The 23,725-nt window shown below is 34.1% G+C and overlaps 2 protein-coding genes across 4 annotated transcripts; both read left to right on the plus strand.

The window, feature by feature from the left end:
* Positions 1–435: 435 nt before the first annotated feature.
* Positions 436–14,404, plus strand: LOC143425313 (solute carrier family 2, facilitated glucose transporter member 1). Of its 3 annotated transcripts, XM_076898017.1 has the most exons (6): positions 436–717; positions 1,662–1,850; positions 11,937–12,035; positions 12,560–13,124; positions 13,240–13,640; positions 13,743–14,404. In XM_076898017.1, exons 2-6 carry the CDS (start codon positions 1,662–1,664, stop codon positions 14,088–14,090), a joined length of 1,602 nt encoding a protein of 533 aa, XP_076754132.1. In that variant the 5' UTR covers positions 436–717; the 3' UTR covers positions 14,091–14,404. The 3 variants fall into 3 exon arrangements, with proteins under 3 accessions (XP_076754132.1, XP_076754136.1, XP_076754135.1); XM_076898021.1 differs by lacking the exons at positions 436–717; positions 1,662–1,850 and adding an exon at positions 7,726–7,974; XM_076898020.1 differs by lacking the exons at positions 436–717; positions 1,662–1,850 and adding an exon at positions 11,470–11,632.
* A 3,638-nt stretch (positions 14,405–18,042) lies between these two features.
* Positions 18,043–22,076, plus strand: LOC143425232 (male-specific lethal 1 homolog). Its single transcript, XM_076897865.1, has 5 exons — positions 18,043–18,867; positions 18,970–19,531; positions 20,270–21,018; positions 21,169–21,387; positions 21,478–22,076. The coding sequence occupies exons 1-5, from the start codon at positions 18,368–18,370 to the stop codon at positions 21,566–21,568; spliced, it is 2,121 nt and encodes a 706-aa protein (XP_076753980.1). The 5' UTR covers positions 18,043–18,367; the 3' UTR covers positions 21,569–22,076.
* Positions 22,077–23,725: the final 1,649 nt, after the last annotated feature.

The following is a 23,725-nucleotide window of genomic DNA, read 5'->3' on the forward strand; positions in this document are numbered from 1 at the left end:
AAGGTTCCGAGTTATAAATGAAAAGAAAATACTAAAAGCAGCAATAAGCTTAGTATTCCATTTGTACTTTTAGAGCTGAAATCTGTTTATACGTATCATTCTGAATGCGAATGATCCGAAAGAACGCGAAGAGAAAAGTAAAAATCTGTCTGTCTACATGAATATCTTCAGAAAATACTTGAATTGTTATAAACCTGATAGTTAGAGGTTGCCGGTAGCGCATGTTATCGGGTCAAGTGAAATCAATTGCAAAGTTTTGCAGGAATTAATTGATGCAGAAACATAGGAGAATCGAATAGTCGAAGGGAGAGGAGAAGAGGCGATGCATTAACGTAACTGTGTTTGTTCCTAGAGGAAGTCGGAGGCTCGTCTAACGACGTATGCGTTAAAATTAAATCCAGCCGGAGGCCGACGGCTACGTCTTGACGACGACGACGACGACGACGACGACGGCGACGTCGCGACGAGATGCGTCCTCTAGCTCAGTCTCAAGAGCACACCCCAACTGTACGGATGTTCTGATCTTCGATTTTTATCCTCGTATTTCCCGTGCTATCATCGCCGATTTCATTGGTAACACGTTGGACAGATTTTTCCAATCGACTGCATAAGAGACGCAAATTCAGAAAGTTTACTGAGAAACAACCAACAGCATTTGCCGAATCTTCTTCTCTTCGTTCTATCCCTTCTATCGCTTCTGCTTCGCGCGAGCACGAGGTAATTAAAATATGTCATGCTTTTCTTATAGCAATTTTTAGATCATCTGTCGATATTAACGAACCATGTCCTGGTTCCATGGATTACAGTAACAACTCGAACTAATTATTTTTCTTTATCTTGCTTAGATCGCGAATTTTTATGGGCAACATTAGTTTTTACTTTTATATGCAACTTCGTTAAACGGTGCTGAGTTATGTGAGTGTTCGCTCGAACATGAAAGTGTTAAATTATGCAAACGATGTTTATCAGAAATGGTGATTAACTGTTTATTATAAGTACAATTTTTTTTTAATAAAATACACTAAGGAAGTAGAGCGTGTGCAACTTCGAATTAATACTTATTTTCTTCCACTTCGATCACAAATCGAATTTTACGCGACAATTAATTTCTACATTTGTGATATATTTGTTGTAATATTATACAACAGTAAATGGAGAACAATTTAAAATAACAAATTCAATAAACAAATAAATAATTCAATCAACGCCTACAAAGTAATTGATCCAAAAGTTACCATCTTTTTTGCGATCTTTCTGAATGATCGTAGGACAAAATTTTCGGTAGAAGTGGGGAGTGTGTCATCGAGTTACTAGCCTTGATCCTTTGCCAAATAATTGATAGGGAAATCGTACCGTTGTCACATTCTCGCGCTAATTTTACAAGCAACATCTACGACGCACAATTGACAATTGTCATCATATTTTAATGATATGTCTATACTCATCTTTAGCAACTTATACAAAAGTGCGGTACTCCATACAAAATTACAAAATTGTATTTCTTCCTTCTGCTTGTATTTATCAAACAATAATTAGTGTTGTAACAGAAATCACTATACTTTTTAAATTGTAATATAGCATTTCTATAGATTAGATTTTCGAATATATTGTTTAATATTTTAAAAAATGTATATTTTGTTTGATATTAAAAAAAAAGAAAGATGGATCGAGATGACGAGGACTTTGGAGAGGGTTTCATCGCGGAATCTCACCCACTTAGGCCAACGCATCTTTCCGTCCCTCTCAGTGGTCGACCTGATTCCAGAGCACCTAGTATCAGCAGCAGTGTTAGTGATTTGGATGTTCCAATTTATACCAGAGAAACAACCATACCAGTCTCCGCTCGAAAAGTGAGTAAATTATGTTTTCACGTACGTTTCGAATTATTTGTACAAATATTCCGAAATTACTTTTACAACGAAAATTGTTTCATTCTTGAAATGTATTACTAACATATATTTTCCTCTTAGTTTTAAGTCATGTTTTAACACTTTATGTATTATATGAAAGGTATAATTAATAGAGTGCGAAAATTATAACAAAGTTTTCTGTTGTTATGTATTGCTGTGATGTATATACACGCGCTAGTATTGTTGGTTATGTATGTTCATATATATCTAACTGTACATGAAAAGCGTATGCAAAGAATAGCTAAGCTGATAATAAATATAATATATATGTTGAGTGAAATTTGCACAGGTATAAGTATCGTTACATGAAGCACGGAAGACTGACATAAGACGTATACATAGACACGCGTGTGCACACATATAACTCATACACGTGACTGCTTTCTATGTACACGTGCACATATAGAAAGGGAAGCATGATAGCAAGATAGTGTATTTTTAGACATCTGTCGAAATTGTACTTACTTGACGTTAGTTGTGGAACCGGGACAATCAAATAATTGGCAAGTAATGAATAATTAATAATAATTGATAAAGTAGCATTCATGATATGCTGTAAAAACGATAGGGTAGAAAGAATTAAACAATCTCTATCGCCTTAACGATGTGATTGATAACAGATATAATATATATAAGTGTTTAACGGAATTCTTCTTCAAGTAATTCTTGACCTTGCACATCACAGATCATTGATCGATTCTCTGGAGTTCAGAATGAATATCGTTGGACTTTAGTAGTGTTTTCTGGATCGAACGATCTGTAGTTTCTTCGAATGACGCAAGACATATTCTAAACTACTGCACGTAGATACGTATTTGACCCTAGTTAATGGGATTCTAAGCATTCAATTAATATGCCCTTACTATCGGATAATTAAACGATACCTATCGCTCGTAAAATAAATACAATACCATATTGATACTGCACAATTATGCATTTTACAAAATCTTATTGTGACATTAAAATATACATATTAAAAACGACTGTTTTTTATTGATTAAAAGGAAAATTTAATTCTCCTATTCGAGAATCTTTTTATTCATTATGATAACAAAATTTTAACAAGTATCTATGATGCTAATACTTGGGAAAATTGTTATTTTTATGATTACAACTTATTCTTGTTTATACGTTCAATTTTAAATATTCTTTAAATAATGTATCAAATAACCACACTAAATATTTTCATAATTAATATATATTTATTGCTTATTCGCGTCTTGGAACTGCACAGTATTATCAACAGGTGGATTTTCTATTTCCTATTTTGTTCTTTGTATATAAGACATGTACAAGTGAGCACATATTATATACACGAAACATAGAGATCCAAACCATAGTGTACTTATTGACCCAAACAGAGGTTTTCATGTTGATATTGTATTACAAAAGACCATATATCTAATAGAATAGATGTCTTTGTTTTCTGAATACCTATTAATCATGTACATAATTTTCAGAATAGTAAATTTTTACACTAAATATTTCTTTTTAGAAGTGAAACTTATAAAATTGTATGTAGTACGTGGTTTGAGAACACTTGATGCTCTAGTGCGCGATTGGTCGAATCGGTGGGTGTGTACGAGGCACGTCACCTGTGGGTATTCTTTAATCGGTCACGATACATTGGCTGACGCAATCGAATATGAATGTTACGAAACTATGAATGTGTAGGTATTTTTGGATAGGTGTATTAGGTTTATGTCAACATTATCAAAATTATGTACTCTGTTATTTGCTATGAAACCAATTTGTGGTACATATATGAAAATATCGGACAAATGTTTACCTCGCATAAGTTAGTAAATATATGTAATTTTTATTTAATTTTTATCTCTATTTCTATTCGATTGTTAAAAACTGTTACTTTTTCAATATTTCCGATGATATTCGTTTACTATTAATATATAAGAATTATTTTCATTAACGTAAGTTACGTAATTGGCGTGCGTTTCACACGTCACGTTCCTTCGTCACTTTAAATTCTTGCCTATCACATACGGCACGTACGATTCCATGTAACTTCTTAGAAATACTATTCATTCGAAACATGAATGCATACACGTACATACTTTTAGAATACTTTCTATTTTCATTTTATAGTTCAGACAGAATTCAGCATCGTACAATAAATTAATATTTGACAATATACTGTTAGATTGTGGTTGTTAACAATGTAACGTGTAATAAATAGGACCATAAATACATGTATTCTCTTTCTCAACACAGCTTTAAGGTAGGAAAGGAGAGAAAATATTGTTGGGGGCTCGCCATCTATCGAGTAACGACGTCACGTAGGTTGTATCGAACGTGGAGCCATCGTCCGTAGCCCACGCATCGTTTAGTTTTTCACCTGAAATGAAATAGTTTATTGCGTTTTAAAACACATACATTCACACACTTTTACTATTCCCTTGACTTTTGTAACAATAATTCGGTAAACATTTTATTGTCAAAAGTAGACTTTTAAAGGAGAGCCGACGGGGTAAGATAGTACGTCTGTTTCATCATCGTATTAGTTGTTTTCGCATGTGGAAATGTACATACGCAGTTTCCCAAACAGGTGAAAGATGAAGCAACTCTAGATTCGATATTACAATGGAAAGTGCAAGACGGTAAATTTTCGCGCGTGCGCTTGAAAATAGAGTGGGACTTCTTGCTCTCGGTTGTCAGTTTATCCACGGGGTATAAGCACACGGGGATCGAACGTGAACTCTCCCGGAATAGTCTAGCCCGCGTTTCTTTCGACGTCATCGACAGTGAGTATGCACATGTCTTGTCTGTTTCGCGCTTTTACTTCACGCGACGACTCAATAACTGGATAATTATTATTTGCCTTCTAAAAATTCATCGAATGTGTTACAATATTATGTTTTACAAATGTCAATGTTTTTATCGTACGCTATAGATGTAACTTGACATCGATACAGTAATTTGTTGAGGAGGATACAGATGTGAAGGACAAGTTAACAATTATAAAGTGGAAACAGAAAGTTACTACTAGGTTGATTTACGAACAGGATATGTGAATGTTTTTTAATTTAGTACAATTATGCACAGTGCATTCTTTTGGCACAGTGGTAGTGTACCATTTAAATGAAATAATTCATAGTTTAAATTAATAATGTGTCCTAACAATGATAAATATGTTTAAAACAATCATTACAAACAAACGCTCTTCGAATGCTTCGATAAAGTAAGCGTGATAAGAAATAAAGGACAGAATTATACTAACAGTATTTATTCTGTACATAAAATGGCTGTTTCTTTCGTTTTTATTGTTATTTATTTCATAATATGTATCTTTTTCGAAAGTGCTTGACCGTTCAACTTTCGAAGTTATGAAATAATTAAGAATAATTTACGTTTAATCTTAAGTCTTGATTTGACTCCCATGATTTTGCTATCTAATGTTATTTCGTAAATCATTCGTTTTATCACTAAGTAGTATCATGTAGGATTGTTACATAGTATTTTTTATGTAATAATAAATAAATTATACTGTACGAATTCTTTTTACAAGCTGCTTTAAGATGGGGATGGAAAAAAACAAGGTACATTGTATATTGAAGAAATTAATATAAAATTTAGAGATATTTAAAATATTTAATTAAGAATTTCGGTTTAGTCAAGTAATGAAATTCAAGAACAGGCTACAACGCCAACTACGTTAACTCTAGCACCAAAGGTAATAAATTTTTTCCAAAATTTATGGACGATCGTTGTTAAATAGGTCTCATTTTTCCTATTTCTTTATTTGGTCTTTTACATGCAGTCTGCCATGGAGGACAAACACCGGGTGAGTATGTACGTATTTACATGTGCAATATAACGTGATACAGATTGGATAACAGTTTTCAAGACTTTTTTTATTTGTTAAAAGTAATCTAATCTTGTATACAGTTCAAATTTTGGCTATGTCAAATATTATCAATGATAACGCTTCGTCCATATTAAATTGTAAAGTTTCGGGTAGAAGGAAATCAATGGATAAAGGTCACATCGCAGTTTCTTATCTTATTTCTTCTCGTACGTTTTGAAATATCGTTTATAAATGTTTATCACATACATGACATATTACATTCCGACAAGTACGTTTGTTTCTAATGAATAACTGCTTATTTGTTTATTTACATTCCATTGCTATGTGATTTTTAATTTAAAGAAATGCAAATAATTTTACATTTTTGGTGATTTGGTTCAACATCCGATTGATATAAGATTAATATACTTAATGCGATAGACATATTTATTGAAAATTTTTGCTTGTAAGCAAATTTTATTACACGTTCATTGTTCTGGATTTTGTTTCCCTATTGTATAGAACAGTTTGATTTCGTGTACGTCAAATTTACAATCTCCGTAATTTCCACTTCGATTAATGATTACGAAATCGTCCGAGTTCAGCGAACCGTGTTTCAATTATCTCTAAAATATTCTACTTTTTGGATACTCCTCATTTACTTTCTTAAAATATTCTGAACATTGAAAAAGCAGCTATTTACACGGGGATGGAATTTTCCAGAATAATTTTTCTCTACGGTCTCGGTTCTTCGTTCTGTTTTAGGTTCGAATAAGATTAATCGTATTAGTAACAGTAACAATGCGACTAAAAGGAATAAAAGATAAAGATAACGCATTGTTTTTACGTGGTCTCCGGGTTACGTAGCATTGGCAACCTCTCTAACTTTAACATTCTTAATTGTAAAATTGATGCACACTCGAGGTGAGCTTCATTATTAACAGGCTACGTCCGGTTTTGCATTGAGACGCGCGCGGTACAAGCTTGTAACAGTAAAGAAACAGATCTAGAATAGAAAATTTATCAAATTGGTTTTGGACTCTTTAAACAATTCTACTTCTCTCTCCTTCACCCCTTTCTCTCTTACTCTCTACTTTTTTCTTTTTCTATTGTTTATCTCTATTTCAAAATTACTATTTTGCATACAATAAACTAAGAAATGTATTTACCTTTAATACGTTACGAGTGAAATATAAACTCAGTTGTCAATAGTTTGATTTAATATCGATGAAATCGAGAACCGGATAAATGTTCTGAAAGACAAGGCCAAATGTAAGAAATCAAGATCTTGATATCGAGTTTGAAGCGTCTTGTTGTCTGTCATAGCGTGTAATAATTATCTCTACCTTAATGTGCAATATGTCAATATCGGGTGCTTCTTAAGCTGATTTGTATCATATGGATGAATCAGAAAGAATTCTGTCTCAGGAAGTGATCAACAATCTAGTCACTGCACTAAGAAACACACGTATACTTGGGTACACATGGTGTGAAATATGACATATGTATTTCCTGAATTCGTTCGTTTTCGAGTAACGCACGAGCGATGATTTCATTCTGAATTCCCCAATAAAGGTTGTGAAAAATTGATTAAGTTACCGCAGAAGTGATTCGATGATAGGTAGAACCATATTCTCTGCAAGAAAAAATAGCACGTTAGTGTGCGTATGCATGATACGTCTAAAAGCAAACGGTTTAGTCGAGAGAAAGGAAGAAGAGAGCGAACAAGTTTCGTAAGTAACTACGAACGGTTCTTAACGTGAATTCCTTTTCTTGAGAATTCTATTGGGAGAAATGTTGTATTGTAGAGAGGAAGAGAGAGAGAGAGAGAGACAAAGAGAGTAAGAGAGAGAGAGAGAGAGAGAGAGTGAGCGTGTGAGAGAGTGAAGGGAGACGGGAATGAGGCAGGGTGGGTGAAAGAGAACGTGAAAAGGAAAGAGAGGGAGGGAGGTATATAGCGTAATGTCGTCCAATGGGATTCCATTGAGGGGGCTACCAAGCTTGAACGAGAAGCAAAGAGGAGAGGGAGGATACCATTGGTTTCGAAAATCGGCCTCCGTCTTGTTCGCATGAACGTTGTCTCAGTAGCTTTCAAACGTGATCGTAACACGGAACGATTCGGTTGTTACCTCTTCATTCTTGTATCCGTTCGATTCGAATCTTGTATACACGCAAGTGATTGCTGAACGTTCCTTCGCCAAAGCGATATACAGGGCACTTACGAATTTTTAACGATTTACCATGAGTAAAGGGCAGCTACAGGTAAAAAAAGAACACTTTATGTACTATTAAAATGTTAACTTTTTCCATTAAAATTAAGTTAGCGGTAATCGAAAGAATATCTCATCGTATGTTTTTATATTTTGGCTGATTTATATGAGATTTCAATTTGGTAGTGATGAAATATTCTTTGGAAGCGATCTATTGTGCTTGTTTTGTGGAATATGAATGGTGTACGAATGTTAGTACGAATTAGCGTTCAAACACTAACATTCGATTTTAACGTTTCTGGTATCATACGTTTAGAAAAACAGGAAACAGCCTACGTGAACAATTTGATTAGAAGACCGAAAAATTATAATAATCTCTTAGAAATTACATTTACGGGGGTATGAGCTCGCACATTGCCTGTTTGAAGTACAAGATTTTATTGAACTTCTTATTTCGAGGAATAAGTTTAGTTTCGTTAATCCAGTTTTAATACGGTCGAAAAGGTGAACGATTCAAGGTGAACGATCAGCTTTAAGAATTCTATTTCTTATACATTTTTTGACCCGTTTATTTTTGTTCAACGCGTTAAATGTGACTGACGCGTCGCCGCTCTTTTTTTTTCTTTTTTTAGATTATCACGTAAGAATACGGCTGTTTGATATTTGCATATAATATTTAAAAAAATATTTAGTATCTTATACTTGAATACTATCATTAGGAATAGTCATTAATTTAAAGGGAAAAGGGATAATATTGATATCGCGTACTATTGTGAGGAATCATCATCGATAAGCGATCGTTCCTATTCCTGAAAGTAATTTAGCCATCGTCTGGGTATACTTTGATAGCTTAATTCGTTCAAAACATACCACTTGTATGTACATTATAACATACGTGAAATGGGGGAATAAATAATAATAGTACGTATATTCAGCTGAGATTGTCGACCAGTTCAGATCGCATATTATTTTACTGGGGAAATTTCCTTTCAAAATGTAGTGTATAATTCCTTTAAGAATGAGAAGTTAATAAAAGATGAGATTAATCTACATGTATGTTAAATTTTATGTTAAACCAAAGTTATTTTGGATGATCTGTACTAGGATTAAGGTGTTCATTGTATCGAGTATAAGTGACGTTATTGCAATTGTGTTGGTCGCGAACAAAGTATCATAGTTAGATGAGATCAAAGTACTTTTATGCTTCGTAACTATTATATTTTACGTTACCTGACATGTAGTTATTTAATTAAACAAGTCACGTTTCTAACATTTTTTACATCATACCAGGGGTGACGCAAGCTATACAGAAAATTATAAAAAACCGTAGCACATTTAACAGCATGCATATTGCCTGTACGCAAATGAAAGTTAAATAACGTAGATGTAAATAAGTTTAACATTTTAAAATTTCATTTGATATTTTGCAATTGTTTTCACAATATTTTAAGTACATACGATGTTTAAGGAGTCGTTTCGGGATTTTTTTGTTGCGTATCGCAACATTTTCTTAATGTACAATGCAGAAATTTGTCTGATGAAGAAGCCATCAAAGTATCTGTTGTTTAATTTGAAGGTATTCTTATTTACTGGCTTTACGTACATACATAATTAAGTGTATTCAATTCGCTCTTGATTTTGGAAATATATACGATTAATGGTTTGGTCAGTAATTACAATATTTTGGCAGCATATGGATTCGTGTAGTTAAATATTTAATACCGTTATACGTGACTATCTGTAACATAAATTAAAAATTACAATTTTTCGGAAACTATAAAAATTCTCAATTAATAATGAAAGATTAATAAATTGTGCGATAGGCTGAGTTTTGATAAAATAATGTTTGCATTTGTGTCATGTGTGCGGCGGCTATAATTAGAACGCTCGGGTTTACTACAAGACTCGTAGAAGGGGCTTGGCGATGCGAACCAATCGTCAGTAACCGCGATTGACACACCTCTGTTTTGACCAATCAGAGTCGACAGTGCCTCGAAGAGCGGGAAAATTTCCATTCTCATGCCATGTAACAGATTGAAAATTAGTTCTTTTATTACTATTTTTAATAACTATTGTTTTTTAATAATACATTAAATATACTTAACAGTTTATGTGTTATGCAACCGAGTTAACAAAGTTAATGAACATGTAAATATAATTTTTGAGTGAACAAACACATTCAAAATATTAAGCAAGATTTTAGAAACTTTAAACTTTAAACTTCAGTTGCTATTTTCATGAAAAACATTCTTCGTGCGTTTGTTGGGCGTTTTGAATTGATCGAACTAAAATATTGGGTACATTCCAATTGATAGTAGTAAATCGGTTAAAGAGCAAGAAAAAGGAAATAGTAGACGTCAGCTGTGGCAATACTCTCGTACAGAAACAACGCAATATAGTCTTTAATACATTTCATAATAAGTATATTCACTGATAATATGTAGTTAAAGAACAGATTACATGAAATATGTGCACATATTTTTTTCTCTTTTTAAGTGTTTTCAACTAAGTGATTGCATTCAACTTGTCGTCTCTTTTATTATGGTAATATCGTAACATAGTAGAGCAGTAAATGACAAAAGTAGCGATTATGGAAAATGTTTTCTAATATATCACAAAAGATTGAAAATAATTAACAACCTCGGAGTTTCAACCATTCCTCCAAACGGGATCCATTGCAGATCGATATGATATTTTGAAGGGGCAGAGAGGAGAGATGTTAGCTTCAGGTTTTTAGATCATCATACAACGCTGCCTATAGAAACGGAACTAAACAATTGCCTTCGTTGATTTTGAAATAGTAGCCGCTTCAGTAGCTAGAGAGTATTCCACATAGAATCAATCGGCCATGTTTTCATATTTACTAAAGCACAGATGAAACTAGTTCAAAGTAACGAAATACGACTTTATTGTCAATTTGTCAAATAACTTCAGATAAGTGTTATCAGTTGTCCTATGACGATCAGGCAAACATGTAGTCCAGTCAATACTATTCGTATTTTTATTTAGATGGTACATTCTATGGATATTAAGGCCGACACCTCTGCGTCGTCCGGCACTCGACAGTCTCGGCAATCGACCGCGATAACTACTACAGGGAAAGAAGACGGCTCTTTAGTAACATTCTTGTAGGAGTATTTCGTGCATTAGTTACGTTTCTATAGGCAGCGTTCTATCTATAGTAACAAAGACTTTTTGTTAGTACCTCGAGAGTTCTTAAAGAACCGAAACAACATTCGCCCCTCTCTGTGCTTCCCAAATTTTATGCTGATCGGTGATGGCTAATCCCATTTGGAAAAAACATTCCAGCCTTGCTATAATTTGCAATTATGTATATTTGTCACATATACATGCATGTATAACCTCTCTGGGAATAGAATTTTGATCGCGTTCGTTTTCCCGCTTGATTTGAGAAACACTGTCTGGGAGGCTTCCTTGAGATACGTGCGTATGTGTTTGCGCGCGCGTTTCGTATCAATGGTTTGCTTAAGTGTGGTTGTGCGTCGTCGACAGAAATGGTATAAAAATGCTCGGTGGGGCTACCGACCGGCAGAATAGTCTTTAACACGTGTTTGAAAAGATCAGAGACCGAATTAAAACGCTTCCATCGACTAGCGATACGATTCTGTCTACTTAATCTGTAAATAAGTAATCATTTCTCGATGACTCTGAAAACAATCGAATTGGAGTTACCCTATTTTAACAGAGCGGTAAGATGTAAATAGTAACGATAATGTGAATATTCGTCACTCCATTCTCTGATTATTGTACGAATTGTTTACCGTTGCATGAGAAAAGGATTGAAAGGTTTGAAATTCGTTTCGTGTAATCTAGTGAATCAAGTTGAGAAGTAAGTTTGTGTACATTGTACAAATACCAGGTTATTGAGTATAGTGAACGTTGAGATAGTTCTTCATGATCGGATCAGAGAAGTAAACGGTTGTTAGGTTGTAGGCAAACACAGTAGAGACACGGCCGATACAAAATGTAATTATGTACATATCTTTATTACAGGGTCTTAATGGACGGTTAGCATTTGCTATTGCAGCTGCTGCACTTGGATCATCGTTCCAACATGGGTACAATACTGGTGTCGTTAATGCACCTCAGCAGGTATTTCACAAGACAGATTGTCAGCATTTTTTCTCATACGCAAGCACCGATACGAGTCTACTTTACAGTCGCATTTATTTGCAAGTTATTCGACAAAATTTTTACCTATCGTTCCTAACAAGCTATTTCTAAGCAAAATGTTTCTTACGTTCAAACGAATCAATGGGTAATGGTGTATAGTAGAAATTATTTTAAACACGTTGAAACTTTCTTTATATTTCAAACATATTTAAACAAATATTTTTAATTAATTAACCAGGTCTGTCGTTATATTCGATTCTATTTTTTGCAACGTGTCACGTTAATTTACGTAATTACATTTCAAATAATTATTTTTACAAATTAACCATAACTAGATAAAATAATCCATATAGATACTTCTGGAATCATCAATAATTAATTGTTATGATATTTGAACTACTGGACTCGAGGTTCGAATATAAATGTTAAATACGATGAATAGCAAAGTAGATACGGAAAAGAACTGTCTTATGCATATGTATAGTATCAACAATGTGTTGCAGCTTATCGAGGACTGGATCAGCGAGTTGAAAATGAACCGTACCGGTACACCGACGAAACAATCGGAAGTAACGATGATATGGTCCATAGCAGTATCGATATTCTGCGTTGGCGGAATGATCGGTGGTTCTTTGGTGGGTTCGGTAGCCGATCGTTTTGGCAGAAAAGGTGGTTTACTGTTGAACAACATACTGGTTCTCCTGACTGTAATCTTCGAGGGCTGTGCGAAAGCTGCGAAGAGTTACGAGATGATAATCATCGGAAGATTTCTAATCGGTATCAATGCAGGATTAAACGCTGGTCTGGCGCCCATGTATCTATCTGAAATATCACCTATTCACCTGCGAGGAGCTGTTGGCACTGTTTATCAGCTGGTTATCACTATGTCTATTCTGGTATCACAGATTCTTGGATTGGAGCAAATTTTGGGTACGGCCGATCAATGGCCGCTTCTTTTATGTCTGACGATCGTACCTGCGATCTTTCAAGTGATTACCCTTCCGCTCTGCCCTGAGAGTCCGAAATATTTATTGCTCACTAAAGGAAAGGACATGGAAGCTCAAAGAGGTAAATCTTTCATAAACAGTTTGCTGCTGTAAATACCGAAAAGATTAGGAAACAAACTTTCATTCTGTTCTCAGAGGGAAATGTTTATCGATAACCGGACTGTTGTTTATTGCAGCTTTGTCCTGGGTGCGTGGCACGATCGAAGTTCACGATGAGATGGATGAAATGAGGACGGAGTATGAATCAGTGAGACTTGTGCCAAAGGTCACGCTTAAAGAACTGTTTGTAAATTCTGCTCTTAGAATTCCATTGATAATTGCGATCATGGTTATGTTCGCTCAACAATTGTCCGGAATAAATGCTGTGATGTTCTTTTCGACGAAGATCTTTACGATGGCACAATTGGATAAAAATGCTGCTCAGAACGCGACGATGGGCGTCGGAGCAATGAACGTCCTTATGACTTTTATTTCTTTGATACTTGTCGAAAGAGCAGGACGAAAAACGTTGCTGCTGATTGGGTTCACTGGAATGTTTATCGATACTACGTTACTCGCGATCTGTCTTGCTTTTGCGGTAAGCATACTGCCCCGAAGAAATTTCAAGCTTGCAACATTGCAATTTAACTAAATGAGGAAGGAAAATAACGAATGTTATTTTTCATTTATTTCCTTTCAGGATACATCCCGTACAGCAGCCTATTTCTCGATTGTACTGGTAATCATGTTCGTTGTCCTGTTTGCTACTGGACCAGGTAGCATTCCTTGGTTCTTGGTATCCGAGTTGTTTAACCAATCGGCAAGACCTGCCGCGACGTCTGTTGCTATCGCGGTAAATTGGACGGCAAATTTCATCGTCAGTATTGGATTCCTGCCACTGCAAGAGGCTTTAGGTGCTTACGTATTCATTATTTTTGCCGCGTTACAAGCATTCTTTGTTTTCTTCATTTACAAGAAAGTTCCGGAAACGAAGAACAAAACGATGGAGGAGATTAGTAGCATGTTCCGACAAATATCGTACAAGTAAGATAACGAATTACAAATTTACTTTTAAAGGAACGTTTAAAGCGTAAGTGAATGAATCGAACGTAGATGTAAGTTTCTTAAGAGAATCCGTGACACGCACATTTATTTTAAACTCGCAAATTCTCACTGTCTTTTCGTAAATTTTGTTTTAAATGAAACATTACGTGAAAAGTATGTATCTTAACTTTATGACAAATTAAAATTCTAAATTGATTTTGATAGACGCTGTCGAGCCGCGCATATTCGTTAAGTTTGATTTTTAAATTAGACTTACATTTAGTTCCTATTATTATCGGCACAATAAACTTATCGTGATGAAACGGAAAGAAATATCTAAAGAGAGGTTACCAGTAACAAAAATCGATATCACAGACTACCAAATTAATTGTTTAGCATAATAAATTTGTGTGTTCCTTTTTAACTCTCTTTTCCTTTTCATGGATATATATAATCACCAAAGGGAATTTAAAATATTATAATATATTCAAGAAATGGACATAATTATCTCAGTTTTAGTGAACCAAACAAGACTCAACATCAGGGAAACGAATATTTTACTTATAAAATATACTTTCATTCAGCATCGGGAAAAACACCATATGAATGAACAAATTATTGATCAAAAGATGCATAACGTGAAACTATTTTTAACTCGCAATTCCTTTGTCTATAGTTGAAACAATTGAACGATAATTTATTAGTTTTACGCGTATTGGACTTACGGTATTCTTGGGCTTTCAAAAAAAGAGTTAAAAAGCGATATTATTTAATTATGTTGATAATTAACTTTATTACCCTCTAGTCATCAGAATACGATATTTCTGCATTGAAATAAGTTTTGAAAAATTCTACTATGAAACGCCCATTTTCTAAAAGTAATAACATATTTTACACTACGGAATCTTGTTATTATTATCATTATCATAATCATTATCATCATAATCCATCACCATCATCATCATTATTATTATTGTTATTATCATTTTATTATCATTATTATTATTTTATTATTATTATTACGATTATCATTACTATTATTACTTCTTTTTCTAGCGAAAATTTATATGTACATGTCAGTATAAACTACGTTTTAACTTTCGAAAATGTTCTGTAACAATTTGTTTCGCATTAGAGTTCTATGAAGTTTTTATCAGTGTGACAATATGCCTAATGTGAAAGAAATGTAACGTACAGTTGTTGGAATTCGTGAAACTCACTTTCGGAGAAATTTTGTTAGTATAAAACGTCTATAAAGTACATGTTTATAAATAAGAACATCCTGAAATTCTATTGTACGTGTTATGAGAAACGGTGGTTTTATCAAAGCGAAAAAAATGAAAAGTATTGTAACAAAAATTGTACATAGAAATACATTTAGGATAATGTTCGTTTAGGATAGTATCGTATAGTATAGAAGAGAATTGTATTTATACCTGCATATCTAGTTAGTGAATGTTTCAATCTACATACCATCGTTGTTTAATTTATTAGATATTTAATTAATGTAATACGAAAGGTACACCAAAAATCATGTTAAAATGTCGAAGACACGCATAGTTTTTAGAGGAATTAGATAACGTTGCACCATACCGTAATTCATTCACCACATACATCTGCGCAGACTCGAATAATACTCAAACATGAATATTTCTTGAATTGCTAAATTTATTAAAAGACCCGTGTTTTCGTGGTGTGCCAATGATTGTTACAAAGAAACAGATTTGTTAATTAATATTGATTTTTTATTCCTGGACACTGAAACATGTAGGAACTGTTGAAAATGTACCTATAAAAAAGTTGCAAGATATGACGTACTAGTTACATAAATATTGTAATATTTTTTTTATGTAGTTTTGCTTGCAAAGATTTTTTCATGAGACAAAAAACGCTGAAAACGTACAGTTTCAATATTTCGATCACATCTTTAGGTAAAAATATATACATATATATATTTTTTAACAACGTTGTTAAATAATATATTATTCTAATAATAATGGTCATATCAGTGGAAACCATAAAATTCAATAAATAACATGACAGCCAATACGAACGAAGTAATAATTGAAATAGTTATAAGCTGAATGAACGTTCATTAGGTATATATATAAATACGATTGTTAAGTTATTCATTTTTTCTGCTTACAGCCGATTTAAAGTGATCGTATAATGTTATAGTGCTATATAAATTAATATCGAACAATTATTTTTGTTTTCAAAATTTGCCCGGTAAACTATTCTATTTAGTACGCAACTGAAAAATGAAATACTAATGTATTCATGTGTGCGTGCGCGCGTGTGTATGTGTGCCATTTGAATAACAACAAAAGACAAGTAAACAAAAGTATATAAAAATTAAAGCTAATAAAACGCGTTATTCTTGGCTTAATTATAACTATAATGTTTGCAAGTGCGTTATTGATTTTAGCACGTTTAGAAACAAAGTTACAAGAGGGGCAATAATATAAACTATTCACATATGTTTAACATTTGAAATCAAAATTTGTATAATAATAATTTAGCATATGTGTTTAAGATTGCGAAGGCACTGAATTGTAAGAATGAAGGATACAACACGGAATATTTGTAACTAAGTCTTGAATTTTTATTCATCAGTCACATGTAACAATCATGTAAGCTCTCTGCGATACGTTCGTAGCATTTAGTGTTAGCTTCTTTTGTATAAACATTTTTTTTCATTGTTGAGAAAAAATTGATACAATTAACATATCTATATACAAGATATAACAGAATAATTCGTAAAAATCGTTCGATATCGTTACTATTATTTAGACACACATTGCTAGTCTATTATTCGCAAAATCATGATAATTATTTAAAACATTTTTGCATCATATTAACTGCATAATTCATCATGAGAGGGACATTGTAAAAACATGTAACGCATTATAGACTGCAACTTTTGATGTCAATATACACAAGCGATCGTAATAAAAATTTTATGCAATATTACTGCCCATAGAGTACAAATTAATTAATTGTAATTCAATCGAATTATATATCGATCCTTCTAGCTAAAATAGAGAGGCTAGTAATTTAGAAAACGATCGTAAGTCACAGCAACAACAGTAAGCATTCGTCGATATTTAATAGAAAAATATTATTTACAGAATTTGCTTGAAAATAACTTTGTTTTTGTTAAATTTATCGATTACGAAGCCATCGTTTGTATGTTTAACTCCTAGTGCTTCGTTATACGTACAATGTTCTAATATACGTGAACGGAATACAAAAATAAATATTCAAAAATAAATAGCTTTCAGTGACGCATCTCTGTATTATCGAAAATTTTCTAAAATTATCGCGTAATTGGCAAAGTTGATGCCAAATAATTGCAATAGAAAATACGTCTGTTGAGATGATCTTTATTCGCATCATTCGATTTCCAGAATACCTTATTTATAAATGTATATATATATTTTCATAACAAAGACGGTACAATAATAAGTATTGAACTGTACAAAAAAGAAATATTTCTCATATTAATTATTTTTATTAAATAATATATATCGAAATATTGCGAATATTGGATATATGAATGTTGTTGTGTTTAGTAATTATTTATATATGTATATATACAATTATCATTGAATTGCAGAAAGATGTAAACCGTGTTTCGCTACCGCGTTCAGACTAACATATATAAGACTAACATATTTGTTATACGTATATTGTTGAATAGTAGAAAGAATCAGTGTGTACATGTAAGATATTGCGTTGTAAACTAACTATGCGTTTGTTTTTATTGTCGCGGAAGGAAGTAGCGAAATGATAAATTTGCATTGATCGAGATTCGTCGATGCCGATGTCGAAGTGGCCGATCGATGGGAAAAGCGAACGATGGAAGAAGGTTCGCGATTGATACCGCGAGATGTCAGGCATCCGGTATGCTACGAAGAAGAGAAACGCCGCGCGCGGCTCGCATCGTTCGTCGGAGTAAACACAAAAGTACGAACTTGGACGACAGGCACCTCGTGCGCTGCCACTGTCGGATAATTGGCGAGGATCGTACGAAGTTAAAACGCACGAAGCGGTAGAAAAGGCTAGATCGGTTCTATCGAAGCGTGTTAAAAAAAGTGAGCGGTGTAAGGGATAAGTGAAGGGTGATAATATGTGAGGGGGCTAGAGAGCGGCGGTGAGAGCATCGTCGGTGAAGGTGTTGTCAAGACGCTTAATGTGCGCGGTGCGGGCGCGTGGTACGCTCGAGGCGGCCACAAATGAAGAAGTGGGAAGTGAAGGCGAGGGTGGTAGAGAGGGAAGATGTCGAGTGGCTCGGCCTCGAAACTCGTGAACGGTGAGAACAAGAAGGAGAACGTTCACGGGTACGAGTACGGGAACAGGAAAGAAAACGAGAGCAGCGCTGCTGGCAGCACTGGCTCTTCCATAGTTGTTCTCACTGGTAATACTAGTAACGCTGCTACTATTGTTACTGGTGGTGTTGTCGGTACTGGTACTACTGTATCTAGTACCACTAGTAATAATCATTGTGGTAGTGTTTGCGGTGACGGTGGTAGTGGTTGTTCGACCAGTAGTGATAACGGTGACAGTGGTAGTAATAGCGGTGTCTGTGTTACCGGCTTCACCGCCGGGGGCGTCGTCGGCGTGGAGTTTTCTGACGTTAATTCCGATCTGAAGACACCGGAGAATCACGAGGAGATACGCGAGCAGAGGGATGTAAATTCAGGAACGGTGTACAGAGAAACCGAATTCCAAGAACCGTATTCAGGAACGTGTATCGGAGGAACGGCAATCGTCAATCTCGCCACCACTACCACCACCACTACTGCTACTACTACTACTACTAATACTACTACTACTACTACTACTACTACTACTACCAGTACGACTACGACTACGGCTACGACTACCACGACCACCACCAACACCACCACCACCACCACCATCACCATCATTGAGCACGACGATCGAACGACGACTGTTCCTACTCTTTATTACGAAGAAGACGAGGAAGAGGATAACGAGGAGGACGACGACAACATGGTCGCGGCGATGAACGAACACTTGTCTACCACGTCGGCGACCAGCGGCGTTCGAAGTAACACAGTTTCGACGACTAGCACCACTGGTAACTCTGTCATTAACCAGAATAACAGTTGCTCTCGCAATGAATTCCAAAGCGTCGACGAGGATGGTAAATCAGCCGCCGGAATACTCAGTTTTCCCTGCGACTTTGATCACATGTACGCCAGCATGACAGACGGGGGAGCTCCGGCAGCAGTCACTGCTACCTCTGCTCTCGGTGTCAGTCCTCTTAGAGGCAACGAACCCCGTCAAAACGATCTCACCGAGGTTAAACATCTGAAGGAACTCTTGCTTCTTCATCTCGATTTAATTCAACAACAATCCGAACAGATTGTCACCAAGGATAAACTTTTAGCAGCTCTCAGACAGGAAAATGAAACGGTACATTCCTTTGCTCTCTCTCATTTCCGATAACAACCATCCCATACTTTTTCTCTCCAACCCCTCCCGCTTTTTCTTTTTTACGTTTCACATTTGTTTACAGTTACGCATTCTAAAATACCCGCGCTTATGCCCTTCCCTTTCTTTCAACTCTGTTTTCCCGGCTCTTGTTTCTCTTTCTTCCATTGGTCACTCGAATGGTGAAGGTCAAGCGATAATATTACCGCGCGATGGCGCTCTTTCTTTCATATGGAACTCTTTACTTCCAAACAATAAGCACGTTATGCCTTCTGCTTCATTCTCGCGCGCAAATCTGCCTTTATCTTTTTAAAGATACCCTCTTACAGGAGAAAATGGAAGAATGCTCAGAGAAACGCTATTTCTGAGATCAAATCGAATTTCGCTACTACTTTCTGTCAATTTAATATACATGTGACTAAGTGTGATTATCAAAATGCCTGGGATTCCCGACCAAACAAAAACTCGTGTGACTTATCGTTTGTTGACAGTAAATAAGATTATTTCAATTTTTAATCCTACATAATTTGTCTCATTATTTCTGTTTGAATTTTGGTACCTACGTAAAATGAGAAATTAGCTATCTAGCTGTATTATGATAATTTGATAAAACAACACATAGAGTATTCATTTTTTGCATTTGTAGTTTGTTTACACAGAGATCTTTTTTAAATTTATGCTTCAAGCTGATTTATCAATAGTTTTATCTTTATTTTACAGCTTAAGTTGCGTTTGGAGCGCATGGACAGACGTGTGAATTTGCAAAAACTCAGATCGGAAAGTAATGAAAATTCCATTGCATCTGAACACATAGGAGCGTGTTCACCTCCGACCGTTAACTCTGTGAACGTGCCATCGACAAGCGAACTTCACAGAGGTATTCAATCTGAGAACAATAATTCTCAGTATAATGAAAGCTTTAAAATACGTTTAAATACTAGTGGCGGAATTACTACTGTCAAACAAGAACCAAATGATAATCAAAGCAAGCACGAGACAAAAATAGAAACTGGTAACGATATTAGATTGGAGTGGGAGGAGAAGAAAAAGAGGAGAACAGACCCAGTGCCGTTATCCAGTGGAAGTAAAAGAAAACGGGGTGTTTCGTGTTCGTCTACGATTAGTAATGACACTTCGTCGACAGTACAAGATAGAATATTAACTCAGGAAAGCAACAGGAAAGGTGATAGAAAAGGGAAGCCGCTAACAAAAAAAGAATCCTTCCTTACTACAGAGGAACATTATTATACAGCTGTTGGGGATCCTAATTATACGTTAAGTTTAAAGGAACCTAATCCAGTAGAAAATGATACCTCATTAGAAGTTCCAAATTGGAGGGTGAAAATATATACAAGCTGTTATACGATGGAAGGAACCGAGAATTTGGACGATGAAATTTTTAACAAGAGACATTTGAAGTTGGAAAATGATGAGAGAAGGAGAAAAAGATGGGATGTACAAAGGATAAGGTTTGTACTTTGCATTTTTTGCATGCACAATCACCTCTCGTCCGGTTATATACCCTTGTATGTATGTTTGCGTATAAGACCAAAATCAGATTTAAATAAGGACTGATAATTAAATAAATTTTAACACCTATAGCTAAATTTTAATTTTAGAGAGCAGAGGCACATTGAAAAGTTAAAGCAAAGACAAGAGAGGCAGAATCATCAAGCAACATGTTATAATACTAATCACACCGGGCCTTGTCCCTCTGCCATTGAAGAAGAAACTGTATCATCGTTGTGGCCTGATTTAGAACAAATACAAAGTCTTCAAGTCGATCCTCAACTACCTGTTACCGCGTTTGGTGCTCCTATTCCTAGTTTCAGTCCCAGGTAAATGAAAATATATTAATCATTATACCTTATATTTATCTTGATTTGTATTATAATAATTATACTATTAATTTTATGATTACATTACAGTGAATTTTCTTTACCTTGGTCAAACATGTCACGATCGAACAGCCGTCGTCCAAAACGATCAACAGGTAGAAGAAAATCTACTAGAAGATAAACTTTTATAATAGTGGACAGGACTACTTTTGTCTCATAATTTTTAATCTTTGTTATAGACTTGCTCCCTTTCATTCTTCCATTTTTTCTTCTCCCTTTTCTAAAATCGTATTCATTTTATTACATGAAATAGGGGCACCAAAGATATTTTTATTACCTTTTTTAAAACAATGTTTAGAGGAAAGATGACTATAACTGACAGTAATATCTAAAACATTTTTTTATTTTCTATGCGTTTATTAAAATTCAGTCACAAAAGATATATGTCTGATGATCTGTTCTACTCCGAATCATTTTACTCCTACAATTATCATAAGTATTATCGCAGTTTTATAAACATGTTATTCATTTTTTCATTTTTAATTAATATTTATTTAATATACTTGTGTGAAATCTCATTCGGAATTGTACAAATTATAATAATCGACATAAATGTTCAGATTAAATGTATTTTTTTTAAATTAATGAGATAAAATTGGATATTAAATTTAATTGAACATATAAATAAATACATAGAAGAAGAGCCATAAAGCGAGGAAACACACATACATACAGAAAGAAAATCTATTCCAAAAATATTATGTACAAGTAATAGAATTATTTAAAAATTCTTCGTAGCCCCTTTTCTTAAATCGCGAATTGATAAGAAGAAACTAATTGGTATCGCGGAATATGTTCTATAATTATATTGAAAACGACAACGGTACAAGTGTATATATTGTATTGCATATATATATATATATATTCTTATAGTTTATAATCTTATCGAACGTTGAAAATGTGTAATATGTAAATTAAATCTCACATCTTCAGGAGAAGTAGACATCTATTGAATCAAATTGAATTAACATTATTTATTGCTTTTTAAAGAAACAATATACAACATACAACACTTCTGTTTATAAGAACATGTTAAATCTGGGAGCAACTCGATTCATTTTCGTTTTATTTTTTATTTCATTAAGTGAATCTCTCTCTATCTCTCTCTCTCACACTCACTCTATCCACGCGTGTATTCAGTAAATTATCTCAATTATTCAGAGTACATATTCTGCACTATTTTTATAATTTAATAGTCATAAAGCGCACAATATCATAATATTGATAAAAAATGATAAAAAAAGAACATTTACAAATTGTAACCATTGTCTTCCTGAAACAAAGAAGATACATTAAAAAGACAAAGTTTTCAGAAATATAAAACCTGTCACGATATCATATAGTAATTTATAGGAAAACTTTAATAACTGAATAAATTATTTTTCGTTCTATTTTTAGCAATATCGAACATTTAGTTTGTGAATATCAAATTGTTAAGTAATGGATTGCTGTTGGCATACTTGCCTAACATAGTTTGCACGTGTGTGTGTGTGTGTTTGCGTGTATACACGCGCGCGCTTGTTTGTGTGTGTAACATAATCATGTGGTAATAATTATAAAATCGTCAGATCTAAATGATAATTAGAGCTACTGATAAATAATTAGTAACGTATGACGTAACACGTATTATTTATTATTGGCTAAATTCGCGCGAATTGTAAAACTATTAATTATACTCTTGCAATTCCATCGTGACAGAAAAGGGGTTACGACGGCCATTTGAAATTAAATGAACTTTTACAATCAATTTTTTTTAGTCGATTTTAACATTAATCATTAGACAATTGTCAGATATCGATGATACGATTACATATATTCAAAGTGATTTTATTCCGTTCTATTTTCGGTGTCTAAATTCTAGTATCGCATTTATATATATTTAAAGATTGTGAAAAATTGATCAACAAAAGGCATTAATTTGTTTAATTTATGTACATTTAGTTGTATGAAAAATCTGTTTTATATATGGTACGCGACAAGTGACGAGGTACTCAATTCAACCGTCCATGAGAAATGTCAGGATTTCATACAAATCGAAATACTCGATGTTAAAATACGGTGGAAAAATATAGTGATTATCATAAGTTGTAAATAAAAACAGAGAGGAACATCTTTCCAACTGGGAGAACGTAAGTTTTTGTTTACTATTTCATTTACAGCATTGCATACTATCGATGAATATATACGATGAACATCGAATGACCATATTTTGTTTACAATAAAAAGAATAAGTACGCGTGTAGCATCTTAGATATACTAATATTTTACCAGATACCAT

The sequence above is a fragment of the Xylocopa sonorina genome, chromosome 7, assembly GCF_050948175.1.
Source record: "Xylocopa sonorina isolate GNS202 chromosome 7, iyXylSono1_principal, whole genome shotgun sequence".
Classification (NCBI taxonomy): Eukaryota; Metazoa; Arthropoda; class Insecta; order Hymenoptera; family Apidae; genus Xylocopa; species Xylocopa sonorina.

Coding starts and splice junctions, on each gene's coding strand:
- LOC143425232 (XM_076897865.1), top strand. CDS start 18,368: ATGTCGAGTGGCTCGGCCTCGAAACTCGTGAACGGTGAGAACAAGAAG. Junction 18,868..18,969: donor GGAACGGCAATCGTCAATCT/CGCCACCACTAC, acceptor GACTACGGCTAC/GACTACCACGACCACCACCA. Junction 21,388..21,477: donor ATTCCTAGTTTCAGTCCCAG/GTAAATGAAAAT, acceptor ATTACATTACAG/TGAATTTTCTTTACCTTGGT.
- LOC143425313 (XM_076898017.1), top strand. CDS start 1,662: ATGGATCGAGATGACGAGGACTTTGGAGAGGGTTTCATCGCGGAATCT. Junction 13,125..13,239: donor GGACATGGAAGCTCAAAGAG/GTAAATCTTTCA, acceptor TGTTTATTGCAG/CTTTGTCCTGGGTGCGTGGC. Junction 13,641..13,742: donor CGATCTGTCTTGCTTTTGCG/GTAAGCATACTG, acceptor ATTTCCTTTCAG/GATACATCCCGTACAGCAGC.